Genomic DNA, 16,778 nt, shown 5'->3' with positions numbered 1-16,778 from the left:
TACGGTATTTTTCGGACTATAAGGTGCACCGGATTATAAGGCGCACCATCAATAAATGCCTGCTAAAACGTCTAGGTTCATATATAAGGCGCACCGGAGTATAAGGCGCACCTGATTATAAGGATGAATGACCAGCAGGTGGCAGACCTGTGCACAGTTCAAGGCAGCTCTTGTCTGTAAGTGCGGTTCATATATAAGGCGCACTGGACTATAAGGCGCACCTTTGATTCCAGAGAAAATCAAAGGATTTTTTGTGCGCCTTGTAGTCCGAAAAATACGGTATGCACTTTTAAGGGTCTAATCTAAAGGGTTGCCCGTTTTCCACCCTTTGACCCCCATCTGGAAGACTAGAGAACCCACCAGGTTACTACTTCTTGATGTAAAATTTTATTTATATAAAACCAAACCCCCAATATAGAAAAACGTTACACAAGTACCTGAACCACTGAGGAGATGACTGTGGGCAAATCAAACAACGGAAGACGCAGGATATTAAATAAAGAGATTGTGGTGAAAACCTTGGACGCCGTCAGGATATTCGATTCGTCGATTAAGAAATAGACTCCAAAGGTGGCGATGGAAACCTTATAATAGAGAGGTATAAATACAGAAGTGAATGGTCCATGTACAGTGAGGATCTGTACAGAAATATTACTGAAGGACAAAAAGTAAAAAATAAAAAATAAACGACAATTCGGTGATCAGCAGAGGAATAGTGAGTGCGTCCGTCTTACCAGGAAAGGTATACAGGTCAGGGTCAGCATGGAGAAGGTGGTCAGGTAACCCGAGGATTTTAGAACTTCCATTTCACTTTCCCGAATATCAACCACTTTCCTTTGATAAGAAGGTTCCCAGGCGTAAAGCTTCAATATCTGCAAGAAACCAGACGGATCGGCTCTAGGACCTTGAGGCAAATTCAGAAAGCGTGTGACCATGAACTGTGTCTATTGGTCATTATATTGTTCTATTATTATGTTTCTATTATCTTTTTATTCCTCAATAGTTCCATCAGTATAACACAGATACATTAAATGTCTACGATCTTGTGGGGGTTTTATGAGTTTTATAAAATAAATATTAAGTTTGATAGAAATTGAAGTTCTTTGAACAAAAAGTTAACTGTGTGATGTCTGGGAAAACTGGTCAGTAGGTGCAATGTGCAAACTTAGGAGAGCTGACTCTGTCCTGGGGAATCAGCCCCAATGTTATGGATACGAATTTATTTTATTTATTAGCTATTTTAGAAAGAGTTAACTCAGATTCACATTCTGAATCTATACAGGATGGCATCTGCGTGTTATGACCTCCAAGACATCATCATCTTGAAGAGGACACATCACATTCCTTCTCCATGCACTATGAGGAAGACCAGAACCTCATGTATATCTATATCCCATGATATGTTGTTCATTGTACCCGTGTAAATGGCGCATATCCGGAAAAATGACCAAATTAGGATACGCCAATCATAACTAGGCATATTACCTCCATCATAAGCTGGATAAAATACCCTGTAGTTCAATACTAAAGTAAGCATAGAGACTGGTTCCTGTATTTTTCATTTCTCCAAGCGGCTCGTACTAAGGGCTCATTCACATGGTTGGGTGCTCGCCCAGACCGCATTCCGGGCGAGCACAGTGACGGGAGGAGGAGAGGGAAGGCGGTGAGTGCTCTTCACCCCTCCTCCCTCCACAAGCAGATGGGCGGCCGCCTGACCATGTGCTCACCGCGCCGTGACCAGGAGCTATAGAGGTCTAGATCATGTGACTAGATCACGGCCCCCATGGCAGCCGTGTGAATGCACCCTTAGGCTACATTCACACTGCAGCATGGGGGACGTATATACGGCCAATATTAGTCTCCCATAGACGGCAATGGGGGCACGGCGCCCTACGGGAGCGGTACGGTGCGGAACACATGTCCTATCTTTTCACGGCATACGGCGCCATATGTTCCTATTGAGAGGGGCAGGTGTGAGCAGCGCTCACCTCCTCCTCCTGTCCCCACGCGTTGCCGTGTGCCCGCCGTGCTAAGGTACGGCAGGCAACGGCAGTGTGAATCCAGCCTTAGGATTATTTTTATTCTTATTTGGAGCTGGATGGAACTCAATGCAAAGTGGAGTGAAAATTACGCTCAACAATCTTATAGATTTATGATCTGTTTTAGCCAAGATGTGTTATAATCAGCTCCCCATTACGTAGGGCCATGTAGCTACAAGTAGAGAGGTGGCCATGGGAAGGTGAATCTGCCATATACTAGACTTCATTGTGTTACATAGACTAGAAATATGATTTATCAGAAGTGTCTGAGGTAAAACTGTTTTAGTTATCCATGGCAGCCAATCAGAGCTCAGCTTTAAATTTTATAAACAGGTGTCGGATCACTGGTCTGACAACTGGTCACAATGTGGGCCCACAGGTCTAAGTGGTTCTGTGATACCCATTCAGAACCAGCAGTTTCTTAAAGGGAACTTGTCAGAGGATAACGTATCCACCGGCGTGCCTCTAAACAGCTGGGGTTAAGGATCCCAATCAATGGATTCCATTTAGCTTTAGATCCCCAGAAGTCAGACAGCTACCCCTTTAAACGAATCCCTGAAATTATAGTGGGAAGAAGTGGTATCCAAAATTTTACATAGACTCTATACATTTTTATAGGGCAGACAGCCTAAATACCAGAGCAGGGAAGACGGGACCCTACAAATATTCTGTACCTTTATCCCATGTAAAATTTCATTCAGTAATTTGATGCGCTGATCTTTACTCTTCAAATGACTTTTCTGAGGGAAAAAGACAAAATTATAGACACAACCACTAATATATTATACACACACACACACATTCATATGATATCCATATTACAGGAAACATTTTAACGAGACATTTTCCCAATAGGAATTACTGCAGAGTCACATACCACACGCAGTATTTACTATGGGGCGCAAAGACTTCCCTCATCCGAACCCAAGATTGCCCCTCCCCCGGGCCATACAATAAGTATCGCTAGGTGATATAAAGCTATATACATACACTACCTTTAACTGCTTCACTTTGGCAGCTATATAAGCATTTAAAGGTATAACCAAGATGAGCACAGCCACTCCGGCTAGGACCGATGCCCCCAGCTCCTGCCACAGGAAGGCGATGGCCATGAGGATCTGGAACGGTGCCGACCACAGCAGGTTGAGGTTTACTGTCAGGTCCATGAGCTGCTGCGCATCTGACGACATTAGGTTTACCAGTTCACCCGTTGTAAACTTCCTCCGAGTGGAATTAGACAAATTTAAAGACTAAAAAAAAAAAAAAAAAAAAATGGAATACAATAAGTAGAACAAATAGGACACAAATAATTCTGCATATTTATAGTAAGGGCTTTGTACAACCTGACAACCAATTTATTCTGTTAATGTTTCAATGGGTCTGAAATAAAAATCGTGAGTTTTTATGTGTCTCCCTGGTAACAGACTACAAACAAACTTTGCGTAGTCTGATCTTGTAATGATACTCTCTTCTATCATTTCTCCTTGTCTTGCTGACCTATGGGTGGTTCCTTTTTCAGATACACTAGAAGAAAAGGAATCAATTACTGATATTTTCACAGAGGAATATTTCATGGTCAGTAAGACTCCTCAAAAAGAACGTGTCAGGGTGATGTGCGACATTAAACCACCCACAGCTCCTTGTGTACAAGTGATTTAGTGTCCCAAATCAGCACAATGCAGCCCCATGAAAGGGAAGCAGGACAACGCCGCCCCATGGAAGGGGCGCAGCACAACGCCGCTCCATTGAAGGGGCGCAGTACAATGTCATCCTATGGAAGGAGCGAAGTACAATGTCATCCTATGGAAGGAGCGCAGCACAAAGTCATGCTATGGAAGGAGCGCAGCACAAAGTCATGCTATGGAAGGAGCGCAGTACAATGTCATCCTATGGAAGGAGCGCAGTACAATGTCATCCTATGGAAGGAGCGCAGTACAATGTCATCCTATGGAAGGAGCGCAATACAATGTCATCCTATGGAAGGAGCGCAGTACAATGTCATCCTATGAAAGGAGCGCAGCACAATGTCATCCTATGAAAGGAGCGCAGCACAAAGTCATGCTATGGAAGGAGCGCAGCACAAAGTCATGCTATGGAAGGAGCGCAGTACCATGTCATCCTATGGAAGGAGCGCAGTACAATGTCATCCTATGGAAGGAGCGCAGTACAATGTCATCCTATGGAAGGAGCACAGTACAATGTCATCCTATGGAAGGAGCGCAGTACAATGTCATCCTATGGAAGGAGCGCAGTACAATGTCATCCTATGGAAGGAGCGCAGTACAATGTCATCCTATGGAAGGAGCGCAGTACAATGTCATCCTATGGAAGGAGCACAGTACAATGTCATCCTATGGAAGGAGCGCAGTACAATGTCATCCTATGGAAGGAGCGCAGTACAATGTCATCCTATGGAAGGAGCGCAGTACAATGTCATCCTATGGATGGAGCGCAGTACAATGTCATCCTATGGATGGAGCACAGTACAATGTCATCCTATGGAAGGAGCGAAGTACAATGTCATCCTATGGAAGGAGCGCAGCACAACGCCGCCCCATTGAAGGAGCGCAGTACAATGTCATCCTATGAAAGGAGCGCAGCACAATGTCATCCTATGAAAGGAGCGCAGCACAAAGTCATGCTATGGAAGGAGCGCAGTACAATGTCATCCTATGACAGGAGCGCAGCACAATGTCATCCTATGAAAGGAGCGCAGCAAAAAGTCATGCTATGGAAGGAGCGCAGCACAAAGTCATGCTATGGAAGGAGCGCAGCACAATGTCATCCTATGGAAGGAGCGCAGTACAATGTCATCCTATGGAAGGAGCGCAGTACAATGTCATCCTATGGAAGGAGCGCAGTACAATGTCATCCTATGGAAGGAGCGCAGTACAATGTCATCCTATGAAAGGAGCGCAGCACAATGTCATCCTATGAAAGGAGCGCAGCACAAAGTCATGCTATGGAAGGAGCGCAGCACAAAGTCATGCTATGGAAGGAGCGCAGTACCATGTCATCCTATGGAAGGAGCGCAGTACAATGTCATCCTATGGAAGGAGCGCAGTACAATGTCATCCTATGGAAGGAGCACAGTACAATGTCATCCTATGGAAGGAGCGCAGTACAATGTCATCCTATGGAAGGAGCACAGTACAATGTCATCCTATGGAAGGAGCGCAGTACAATGTCATCCTATGGATGGAGCACAGTACAATGTCATCCTATGGAAGGAGCGAAGCACAATGTCATCCTATGGAAGGAGCGCAGCACAACGCCGCCCCATTGAAGGAGCGCAGTACAATGTCATCCTATGAAAGGAGCGCAGCACAATGTCATCCTATGAAAGGAGCGCAGCACAAAGTCATGCTATGGAAGGAGCGCAGCACAAAGTCATGCTATGGAAGGAGCGCAGCACAAAGTCATGCTATGGAAGGAGCGCAGTACAATGTCATCCTATGGAAGGAGCGCAGTACAATGTCATCCTATGGAAGGAGCGCAGTACAATGTCATCCTATGGAAGGAGCGCAGTACAATGTCATCCTATGGAAGGAGCACAGTACAATGTCATCCTATGGAAGGAGCGCAGTACAATGTCATCCTATGGAAGGAGCGCAGTACAATGTCATCCTATGGAAGGAGCACAGTACAATGTCATCCTATGGAAGGAGCGCAGTACAATGTCATTCTATGGAAGGAGCGCAGTACAATGTCATCCTATGGAAGGAGCGCAGTACAATGTCATCCTATGGATGGAGCACAGTACAATGTCATCCTATGGAAGGAGCGAAGTACAATGTCATCCTATGGAAGGAGCGCAGCACAACGCCGCCCCATTAAAGGAGCGCAGTACAATGTCATCCTATGAAAGGAGCGCAGCACAACGCCGCCCCATTGAAGGAGCGCAGTACAATGTCATCCTATGAAAGGAGCGCAGCACAATGTCATCCTATGAAAGGAGCGCAGCACAAAGTCATGCTATGGAAGGAGCGCAGTACAATGTCATCCTATGGAAGGAGCGCAGTACAATGTCATCCTATGGAAGGAGCGCAGTACAATGTCATCCTATGGAAGGAGCGCAGCACAATGTCATCCTATGACAGGAGCGCAGCACAATGTCATCCTATGAAAGGAGCGCAGCACAAAGTCATGCTATGGAAGGAGCGCAGCACAAAGTCATGCTATGGAAGGAGCGCAGTACAATGTCATCCTATGGAAGGAGCGCAGTACAATGTCATCCTATGGAAGGAGCGCAGTACAATGTCATCCTATGGAAGGAGCGCAGTACAATGTCATCCTATGGAAGGAGCGCAGTACAATGTCATCCTATGGAAGGAGCGCAGTACAATGTCATCCTATGGAAGGAGCGCAGTACAATGTCATCCTATGGAAGGAGCGCAGTACAATGTCATCCTATGGAAGGAGCACAGTACAATGTCATCCTATGGAAGGAGCGCAGTACAATGTCATCCTATGGAAGGAGCGCAGTACAATGTCATCCTATGGAAGGAGCGCAGTACAATGTCATCCTATGGATGGAGCACAGTACAATGTCATCCTATGGAAGGAGCGAAGTACAATGTCATCCTATGGAAGGAGCGCAGCACAACGCCGCCCCATTGAAGGAGCGCAGTACAATGTCATCCTATGAAAGGAGTGCAGCACAATGTCATCCTATGAAAGGAGCGCAGCACAAAGTCATGCTATGGAAGGAGCGCAGCACAATGTCATCCTATGAAAGGAGCACAGCACAAAGTCATGCTATGGAAGGAGCGCAGCACAAAGTCATGCTATGGAAGGAGCGCAGTACAATGTCATCCTATGGAAGGAGCGCAGTACAATGTCATCCTATGGAAGGAGCGCAGTACAATGTCATCCTATGGAAGGAGCGCAGTACAATGTCATCCTATGAAAGGAGCGCAGCACAATGTCATCCTATGAAAGGAGCGCAGCACAAAGTCATGCTATGGAAGGAGCGCAGCACAAAGTCATGCTATGGAAGGAGCGCAGTACAATGTCATCCTATGGAAGGAGCGCAGTACAATGCCATCCTATGGATGGAGCACAGTACAATGTCATCCTATGGAAGGAGCGAAGTACAATGTCATCCTATGGAAGGAGCGCAGCACAACGCCGCCCCATTGAAGGAGCGCAGTACAATGTCATCCTATGAAAGGAGCGCAGCACAATGTCATCCTATGAAAGGAGCGCAGCACAATGTCATCCTATGAAAGGAGCGCAGCACAATGTCATCCTATGAAAGGAGCGCAGCACAAAGTCATGCTATGGAAGGAGCGCAGTACAATGTCATGCTATGGAAGGAGCGCAGTACAATGTCATCCTATGGAAGGAGCGCAGTACAATGTCATCCTATGGAAGGAGCGCAGTACAATGTCATCCTATGGAAGGAGCGCAGTACAATGTCATCCTATGAAAGGAGCGCAGCACAATCTCATCCTATGAAAGGAGCGCAGCACAATGTCATCCTATGAAAGGAGCGTAGCACAAAGTCATGCTATGGAAGGAGCGCAGCACAAAGTCATCCTATGGAAGGAGCGCAGTACAATGTCATCCTATGGAAGGAGCGCAGTACAATGTCATCCTATGGAAGGAGCGCAGTACAATGTCATCCTATGGAAGGAGCGCAGTACAATGTCATCCTATGGAAAGAGCGCAGTATAATGTCATCCTATGGAAGGAGCGCAGTACAATGTCATCCTATGGAAGGAGCGCAGTACAATGTCATCCTATGGAAGGAGCGCAGTACAATGTCATCCTATGGAAGGAGAGCAGTACAATGTCATCCTATGGAAGGAGCACAGTACAATGTCATCCTATGGAAGGAGCCCAGTACAATGTCATCCTATGGAAGGAGCGCAGTACAATGTCATCCTATGGAAGGAGCGCAGTACAATGTCATCCTATGGAAGGAGCACAGTACAATGTCATCCTATAGAAGGAGCGCAGTACAATGCAATCCTACAAGTTTTCTATGTAGGAATGGGTGCTGGGACATCAGCGCAGTATGAATCAGTGGGTGAAGGCAGCACTTGTGACTACTTCTGCATTTGGCCTGGAGATTAAGGATAATATCTATCATGTGGCTTTATATGGGTCCTAGTAAAAACAAAAAAATAAAGAGCTTAACTATAGGGGTTGTCCAAAATAGTGAGCAGTCAGTCTGCTTCTAGACCCGTACACTGTGCAGCAGCTCATCAATGGGGGGGGGGGGAGGGGGGGTAATATTTGTTGGACCCTATTGACCTGGTAATGATCACCTATCCTAATGATACTCTGGACGGCCGTATTATGCATCATGGCAGCAGCTGTATTACAGCTCTGTACACACTCCCTGCCATATAGATTGGCATCTGTAGAAAGATCTTTTATACGTTCAGCATGTGACCGCTGCAGCCGACCTGCCATTAGACATCTACAACGCTATAGGCCAATGCTGCGGCCCCTTCTTCTCTGCAGCACATGCACTATGCAGAGTATAACATAGACCAGACATAGGTGCTCCGTGAGAGCCCATATGGAACAAGTTGAAAATACATCCCTATTCAAATTTGGACAACTCCGGCTCCAGCTCCACGGCGGCTCAGAGACTTACAATTAGGTCTCGGTGCTAAACTGTAATCAGAAATTCCTCGAGCCAAGCCCATTGCTTAAAATCACATTGGTCAAAGCCAAACAACATTAATAATTAATCTCGGTGGTGACTATCGGAGGTGCGGGTTACACACTGAGGCCTGAGTCACACTACAGGCGTGTCACTCTGAACCCGCTGAACCACAGCAGAGCGCAATACACAAGGCAATCCAAGGGTTAATACCACGGAGCCTGCTCATCTCTTGTTACTCTTCTCCACTTTAACCCTTAATGATGAAATTGCATATTCTGGAGTGCTTCATGCCCTACCATATGATGTAAGCCCCACCTCTCCGGATACATAAGGGGGTTTCCAGTAGCCAGTCGTGGCGACATACAATTCTGTAGAATTGCGCTATTAACCTGCGATCCTTCAGATATGGTCGCAGGCTATAGCTAATGCGCACATGTGGGGCAGGAATATCGTGCTGGACCACTCCGCCATGGGACATCCCCTCAACTTCACACCGACGTGAAGGGGAGATGATTAATTGCAATAGGGAGTTCCCCAATGAGTGATCCGTGAAGAATGGCTCCGGCTAATTCATGCTCAACTTTTTAACAGATCTGTTACATGGTCCATTAATAGACAATGGTTGGCACTGCTTGATTAATAAATATTGAACTAAGTGCAAAATATGGGCAGCACATGCACAATTTTCGTGCGTATCTGACCTTAGACTGTTGGAACATGAGATGGGCAAACAGGTGAACTTCCAACACAGAAATTCATTCAGTATGTGGAAAAAAACACAATCAGCGAGCAGGAGGAAATCTCTAGGACAACATCGGAAGTTTCTAGGCTTTGTTTTCCCTGTGTCTCCTTACCTACAGCTCCTGGGAATAGCTGAATGCCTGGATCCTTCCCAGAGACAACCTCTTAGGGCACATTCACACGAACGAGTGGTCACCCGGCCGTAGGCGCTGGAGAGGAGCAGCGCTCACCCCTCCCCTCTCCATAGAGCAGCATAGTGTGGTCGCCGTAACACGGCGTAATATAGAATGTGTCCTATATACCTCTGTGCACGGTCACGGTGCGGTGAGACAACATGTGCACATTGCACAGTGACCTGGAGCCATAGGCGTCAATGGGGACCGTTATCCGTCCACAAATAGTGCAGCCACATATCGGTCTCCATTAGGTTTGTGTGAATGAGCCCTTACTGGAGAATTTCCCATATGGATCGTTAATGGGCACAATCATGCAATACAGAACTACAAACTACCTTCTTATAGATGATCCCATTGATGGCGGTTTTTATCTTCACCGCAGTCAGCATATTGAATCGTTGGTAAAGCTGGAGGAGAATCGTCTGCAGGATGGTGACCCCAAAAAGTGCCAGGGCCAACAGGTATCCGGAGCTGAGCGCCTCCGAGCGGTCCTCACAGAACGCTATCATCTTCCTGGAAATCATTTAAGCATAAATGACAACGTTATTCTAATAAATAGCAGATAAACCCATCAAGAAGAGCTGCAGTGTAAAGCACAGCGCACAGAGACGTCTCAGATAAATGAGTAAATGTAATGACCTCAGACAATGGGGGTCATTTACTAAGGGCCCGATTCGCGTTTTCCCGACGTGTTACCCGAATATTTCCGATTTGCGCCGATTGTACCTGAATTGCCCCGTGATTGTGGCGCACGCGATCGGATTGTGGCGCATCGGCGCCGGCATGCGCGCGACGGAAATCGGGGGGCGTGGCCGAACGAAAACCCGACGTATTCGGAAAAACCGCCGCATTTAAAAACCGAAAAAGTGTCGCTTGGGGAGCCCTTACCTTCACCTGGTCCGAGGTGGTGCATTCCGGCGCGATGAGATGACTTTCAGCGCAGCAGCGCCACCTGGTGGACGGCGGAGGAACTACATTCATAAATCCCGGCCGGACCCGAATCCAGAGCAGAGAACGCGCCGCTGGATCGCGACTGGACCGGGTAAGTAAATGTGCCCCAATGTGTTCTTGGATATGGCACCAGCTTTGATCAGAACCACCACTTCTGGACTGGATTAGTGTCAGGCATCTTTCTCCCCTGGCTGTTTGCCTGATGTCTTTGCAGGTGGCTGCTAAGCTGCAAGTATGTCAGCGGGAGAGGCGGGGGGCAAAGGTGCCAGTCAGGTGACCCATTGTCAGTATAGGGTCTCGCAGTGATTATTTGGTCATGTTAATTCCCTTTTAAGGGGTTAAAATTGTCTAGTAGTGTCCTAATGCTGGGCACCCCAAACATAAGCAGTAATGTGTAGGGCAAATGGGTAGTAAGTGTGTAATATCCCCACAGCGCCACCACAGGTACAATAAAGCATTGCACACAGTCCAATCAATGGGGTGTTTATGAATTACAGGACAGGACTTGTCCTCCAGACAAAGACAAGACGCTCGTCTTAGGCTCCGTTCACACTACTATTCAAACCTTGGTTAAAAAAAAAGAGCGGAGGTTTAATGTATCAATTAAAAATCCAATCAGTGTAAATTTTATGTCATCCGCTATGTATGCAGTACATTCTTTTCCGTTTGTAAAAAAACTGAACGGATATTATCATTTTTACATTGAACACAATGAGAGACGGATAGTTGGAAACAGCGTCAGTTTTTTTTTACATCAGTTTTTCCATCACAAAAATAGACACAAATAGTAAATCAATACACGATAAATAATGGGAACTCTGATGGTAATGTGAACTTAGCCTTAGTTGTCCTATTCTCTTGCCCCCTTATTAATCTCTTACCCACAATTCCTTAGAAAATATGCAATGTACTAAGCATTTTACTCACTTCAATATCTGAGGGCTTGTAAACGCCAGGACATCAGCAACTACTTTCATGAGGGCCACTTGGATGAGCGAGTACTTGAAGGTGCTCCACAAAGCCCGCACCAAGGACGCCTTCCTGGACCCAGCATCCTGGCAGGAGAGACCAAGGAAAATGCTACTTACAGTGCAAAAAGCAATATGAAAGACACTCAGGGCGAAATAATGTGCGTGTGTGGAGGCGGCGGAGAGGGGCGCAGCAGCCAGTGAAGGGGGGGGCTCCCAACCAGTGCCTGTGTAACTTTGAAAAACCTGCATTTTTTTTTTGCTGAGGGGGAGCAGAGTGAATGTCAGCTATCTTTTGGTGGCGCCCCTAAATCTCCCCCATGATGCTGATCAATGGGTTCACTGTAAATACAAAAATATAACTTTCTGTTTGTGCAAAATATGTTTTTTATTAGGTATTGTATACAGTAAGAACATGAGCTCCCCCTTGTGGTGTCTGAGAGCAGTGTGTTATAATTCAATGCTGTTGTACTGAATATTATGGTTTTCCCCTAATCACAGGATAGGACATAACAATCTGATTAGTGTGGTCCGGCTGCTGGGACCCCCACAGTTCAAGAGAAGGTAGGTCCCATTCTCATTAACTTAGAGGCAGCGTCCTGCCATTCCATTCAATACTATCAGAGTGCCAGAAACTGAAGAGATCAGTGCTCGGGTATCTCCAAGTCATTCATAGGCAGTGAATGGCAGAGCTGGAGGTAACTGATGGCTGTGCTCAGCAACTCCTGATGCTCCCCTAGTTGTAAATGGAGACATCATCAGTTAGTGAGAACGGGACCTACATTCTTGTAATCGGTGGGGCTTTCAGCAGTTCAAATACTATGGATTTATAACAATAAGTGTTAAATCCCTTTAACACTGGATATGCAGAAGTTTTGGAGCTTTTTATCAGAAATAAAAAGCTCAAGCCACTAATAAGATACATTAAAATTATAATCTTAATTTTTCAATCAGATCTGATCAGATATTTACTTTAAGGACGTCTCTACAATCTAAGGTGAGATTAGTTCCCCTCCCATCATATTAGTAGAATATTCCCACCTTTCTGTTTTGTTTATGGCTTTCCTTACTCCAGTTTTCTTCAAATACTGGGATGACGCTGGAAGAAGAGTCTTCCTCATTCAGCTCAATGAGATCTTCTCTTTCTAATGGTTTCTTGTAGCCAAGTTGTATAATCCTGGAAAGAAAGGAATAGTATATGTATGACACGTGCGAGGTGTGGACACTGCGCTCCTAAGTGACAAGTTTAGCCAACAGCTGATATATACTGGTGCCTGGTAGACTGGTCCGTCAGGTACTAGGACCCTGCAGCCCTGGTTTACATAAAATATTAGGAAATTGCCTAAACATTAATTTATTAAGATGCAAAAATCTATAGTAGATATAAGTACAAAAGAAATAGATCTCTATCTATACATTTTATTTGAGGTCCTTTGAAAAATGAATGGAAAACATATGATGAAATTATTCTAATCATAATACATAATCTTGCACACTAATTTAACCCATGTGCACCATTTCATACCACAGGTAGCAATATAATTTTTATTTTGTGGCATAATAAGGGCTTGTTTTTTTGCAGGGTGAGCCCTACTGCAGAACTTTTGCATCTGTGAACTGAAAGGGGTTGTCCTGGAACAGAAATGACTACATGGCTGCGTTTTCCATAAACAGCGCCACCCCTGTCAATAGTCTGAGTGTGGTATTGCACTTCACCTCCATTCATATCAATAGAGCTGAGATAACATCTATCTATCTATCTATCTATCTATCTATCTATCTATCTATCTATCTCCCTCCATCTATCCATCATCAACCCCACATCGAAAAGCTGAACACATAAGACATAAAACAAGGGTTCTTTGTAATTATCAAAAAAAATGTCATTTTATTCTTTTAAATCACCACAATAATTAGAAATACTGTACCTGCTATACCAAGAATATGTCACCCTATTGAAGAAGGAAACCCTGTATTCTGGATTTTCATTCTGCAAATACAAGAACTTTAATAATGTAAATGTAATAATTACAGAAAAATGTATCTAATAATGAGGGAGGGGGGGGGGGCTAAGGCTAATTACAACTCATATCATTGATTTTCCTGATCTTATATGACAGGATACGATCCGACTGCATATTTGTATCTGCCCCGGGCTGTGGTCATAGCACATGTGACCTATATACTAGTGAGGACCTATCCCTCAGATATCCTGTCAGACTCCAATTGACTGCATTTCTAAGGAACTGGATTCTGGTAGTTACAGGCGGCAGATGACAGACACAGGCGGTGAGCTCAGGATGGTCTCCGACCATATTGTCAGTAAAAACTCTGAGCTGCATTTTAGTTGTATTTTTAGTTTAACGACCTGTATTTAGTAACCCAATATCATTACGGTGCAAAAAACTAAAAATAAGTAAAATAGGCAGTGATTTGAAAAAAAAACATCATGGTGTGTCCTAGAGTCACATACAATCTGAACTATATACTGGGATATACCCCAAGAGGTGACTACTCGGACCCAAGTTTCTAGGCGGTCCTTATGCCAGTCATTATCATAAGTTCTCATAAGTCAGAAGTGGGACCCCCAGGGATTAGGAGAAGTGGGTCTGTTGTGCCCCAACTGAATGGAGCAGTGGGTGGGACATTTGCACTTTCATGTCATTCACGGTCTATAGCATTGATGGAAGTAGCAGAGGACGGCGCTCGGTTATCTCTGCCAGCGTCATAGAGATGAACAGAGCACCAGGTGCAGGTGCAAGCAGGTATACAACGGACCCTCATTCTCATGATCCTTGTGGACCCAACATTGGGACTCCCACTGATCAGCACGTTATCTTTATGTGGCTGGAGAACACCTTTAATTAACCTAAATACCAGCAAATCTGCAATGCCTGCAGTACCACAGCTCCACCACTGCACAAAGAACGGAGCTGTTCTTCTAGTTCTATGTTTTGAAGAAGCTGATTGGTGGGGTCCCAAGTATCAGAGCCCCCCCCCCAGATCTGATATTGATCACCTACCGTACTCTATGCTGGATAAACCCCTTTGAATTAACTCTTAATTCACCTTTAAACCTTGATGACAACCAGCGGTTAATAACTTTTAGAACTTTAAAGTTACAGAGTAAAAGCCACTTCTGGTCTTCAGCTCCACAGTGCACACGTGTTAATGTTTCAGCAGTAATAAATAACTCAGAAGCATAAACCAGAAAACGTGAGCATGCGAGTACCTGCAGTCATATCCGAAATTACTACTACTCCCATCATCTGTCTGTTTAGTAACACCATATAACTCCCATAGAACAAAATCTGGGAGCTCTCCAACATGACTTGATTAAAAATTAAAAAAAAAACTTTACTCTATGTCATTTAAAAAAAAAATTGCATGGTGTGTACACGGACATACAGAAAAATGCATTTTGGACATAAATATGTGTAACTACAGGAGGTCCCCTACTTAAGGACACCCAACTTACAGACGACCCATAGTTACAGACGGACCCCTCTGCCCACTGTGACCTCTGGTGAAGCTCTCTGGATGTTACTATAGTCCCAGACTGCAATGATCAGCTGTAAGGTGTCTGTAATGAAGCTTTATTGATAATCCTTGGTCCCATTACAGCAAAAAATTTGGAAAATCCAATTGTCACTGGGGCAAAAGAAAATTTTGTCTGGAGCTACAATTATAAAATATACAGTTTCGACTTACATACAAATTCAACTTAAGAACAAACCTATGGACCCCATCTTGTATGCCTGCCTGTATACCTTTAAATAACTGCCAAGAAGCAACAACAACAAAAAGTTATTTCAAATTTTTAAATGTTTAATTTAAATGTAACGGCCACCGATTGCCAGATGTATCACTATACTGATAAGAAAGTAACTAGAACACAGAGGTCACTATATAACCAGTAATGTGTCCGCCAGGAGCCAGGACGCATATAGCGGGTATTATAGCCCATACAAAGTACCTTAAATGGGTTTTTTGAAGACTATAAGATAGTCAGGCACCTGTTATACACCCGCAGGTAGCACCCAGGTCAGTGGCTACGGCATCTAGACAAGAATCTATGTCCGTATAGTATTGTTAATGGTGACAGGGAGGTGTATAGCTATAGGGGGCGCTCTTCTCATACCCTGGTGCTGGGGGGTGCAAATGCAAATGACCCCCAAACTTTAAGCTAAGATCTTTAAGTGCCCCCATCACTATCTAATGCAGTAGTGTTAGCTGCGAATCATCACCCAACTTTTCTGAACCCCAGAATGACAGATCTGCCCCAGTATAAGGAGAATAGAGCACCTCAAACTCTCTAAATCTGAGCTGCCACCCAACTTTCCCCGGGATCAGATACAACTCGTGCACATATGAGAGAAGTGGTGGCATGCTCACAGCAGGACACTGACACACTGTAACGTTACCTGGCCGGGGTCGCGCAGCCGCTGGTAGCTCCTCAGCATGATGTGTGTGACTATGGCTCTAGTATCCAGGCGGCAGCACTTCCTCACTCTCCGGGTCCATCACACGGCGGCACGTGACCCGGCCCGCAGCCTCTGCCCATCACCGTGCATGGCGCAGCGCCCCCTGCTGCTCACTGTGCGCCTCACTCCCTCATTCATACCGGCTTTGTGTATTCACCTTACAGTAACAAATCCGCAGCCAATCAGAGCGATAGAAGGATGACAGCTAACCAATAGCGTGCGAGGGGCGCAAAAAGTCACCGAACTCGCTGACCCTGAGATCAGCCAATAGCAACGACTGTGACGATGATAAACAACCAATCAAAAGGCTGAGTAGCTGAAATCCGACCAATCACATGAAGCAAATATCGTTGCTTTTACCTGTCATTGATCGCTGAGAATTGGGTGACACAGAAGAGGCTGTAGTGGTTGTATAAGAGATGTAATGATGAGGCGGCGTGATTTACTTTTCTGTACATGTGACCGCCAGTTGACCACGTGAAGGTCAAACGCACAATAAAGTCTCTGTTCACACCTGACTGCGGTCTTCTTTTAGCCCCTGTAGGAGCAGGTAGTTTAGTTTTGGCATTTTAAAATTTTCACTTCCCACATTTCAAAACCCAATATTTTTTATTTATTGGTTTACAGACACATGGGGGCTTGTTTTCTCTGGGACACACTGTACTTTCTAGTGGTGCCATTTCACATACAGCGCCATGTACTTGGAAGAAGGCAAAAATTCCAAATGTGGTGAAATTGGCAAAAAAAAAAAAAACACACCCAGTCTTACTTCTTCTTGCTACTGTCTGGTCCAGGTG

The 16,778-nt window shown here is 45.1% G+C and overlaps 1 protein-coding gene across 1 annotated transcript in view; it reads right to left on the bottom strand.

Annotated features, from left to right (window-relative positions):
- The window catches only part of LOC140119483 (multidrug resistance-associated protein 1-like), a 48,533-nt gene extending 32,388 nt beyond the window's left edge, over window positions 1-16,145 (bottom strand). The window contains exons 1-9 of the mRNA XM_072138562.1: window positions 15,922-16,145; window positions 13,426-13,487; window positions 12,539-12,674; window positions 11,457-11,584; window positions 9,914-10,091; window positions 3,035-3,289; window positions 2,714-2,779; window positions 735-872; window positions 438-584 (exon numbers count right to left, since the gene is read on the bottom strand). Coding sequence (XP_071994663.1) covers window positions 438-584; window positions 735-872; window positions 2,714-2,779; window positions 3,035-3,289; window positions 9,914-10,091; window positions 11,457-11,584; window positions 12,539-12,674; window positions 13,426-13,487; window positions 15,922-15,960 — 1,149 coding nt within the window. The 5' untranslated portion in view covers window positions 15,961-16,145. The remainder of the gene's footprint in view (window positions 1-437; window positions 585-734; window positions 873-2,713; window positions 2,780-3,034; window positions 3,290-9,913; window positions 10,092-11,456; window positions 11,585-12,538; window positions 12,675-13,425; window positions 13,488-15,921) is intronic.
- Between the last annotated feature and the right edge of the window lie 633 nt (window positions 16,146-16,778).

Source organism: Engystomops pustulosus, chromosome 2 (assembly GCF_040894005.1).
Source record: "Engystomops pustulosus chromosome 2, aEngPut4.maternal, whole genome shotgun sequence".
In the NCBI taxonomy this organism is placed as follows: domain Eukaryota; kingdom Metazoa; phylum Chordata; class Amphibia; order Anura; family Leptodactylidae; genus Engystomops; species Engystomops pustulosus.
Note: the sequence above shows the minus strand (reverse complement) of the source record. Positions and strands in the feature narration are given on the sequence as shown.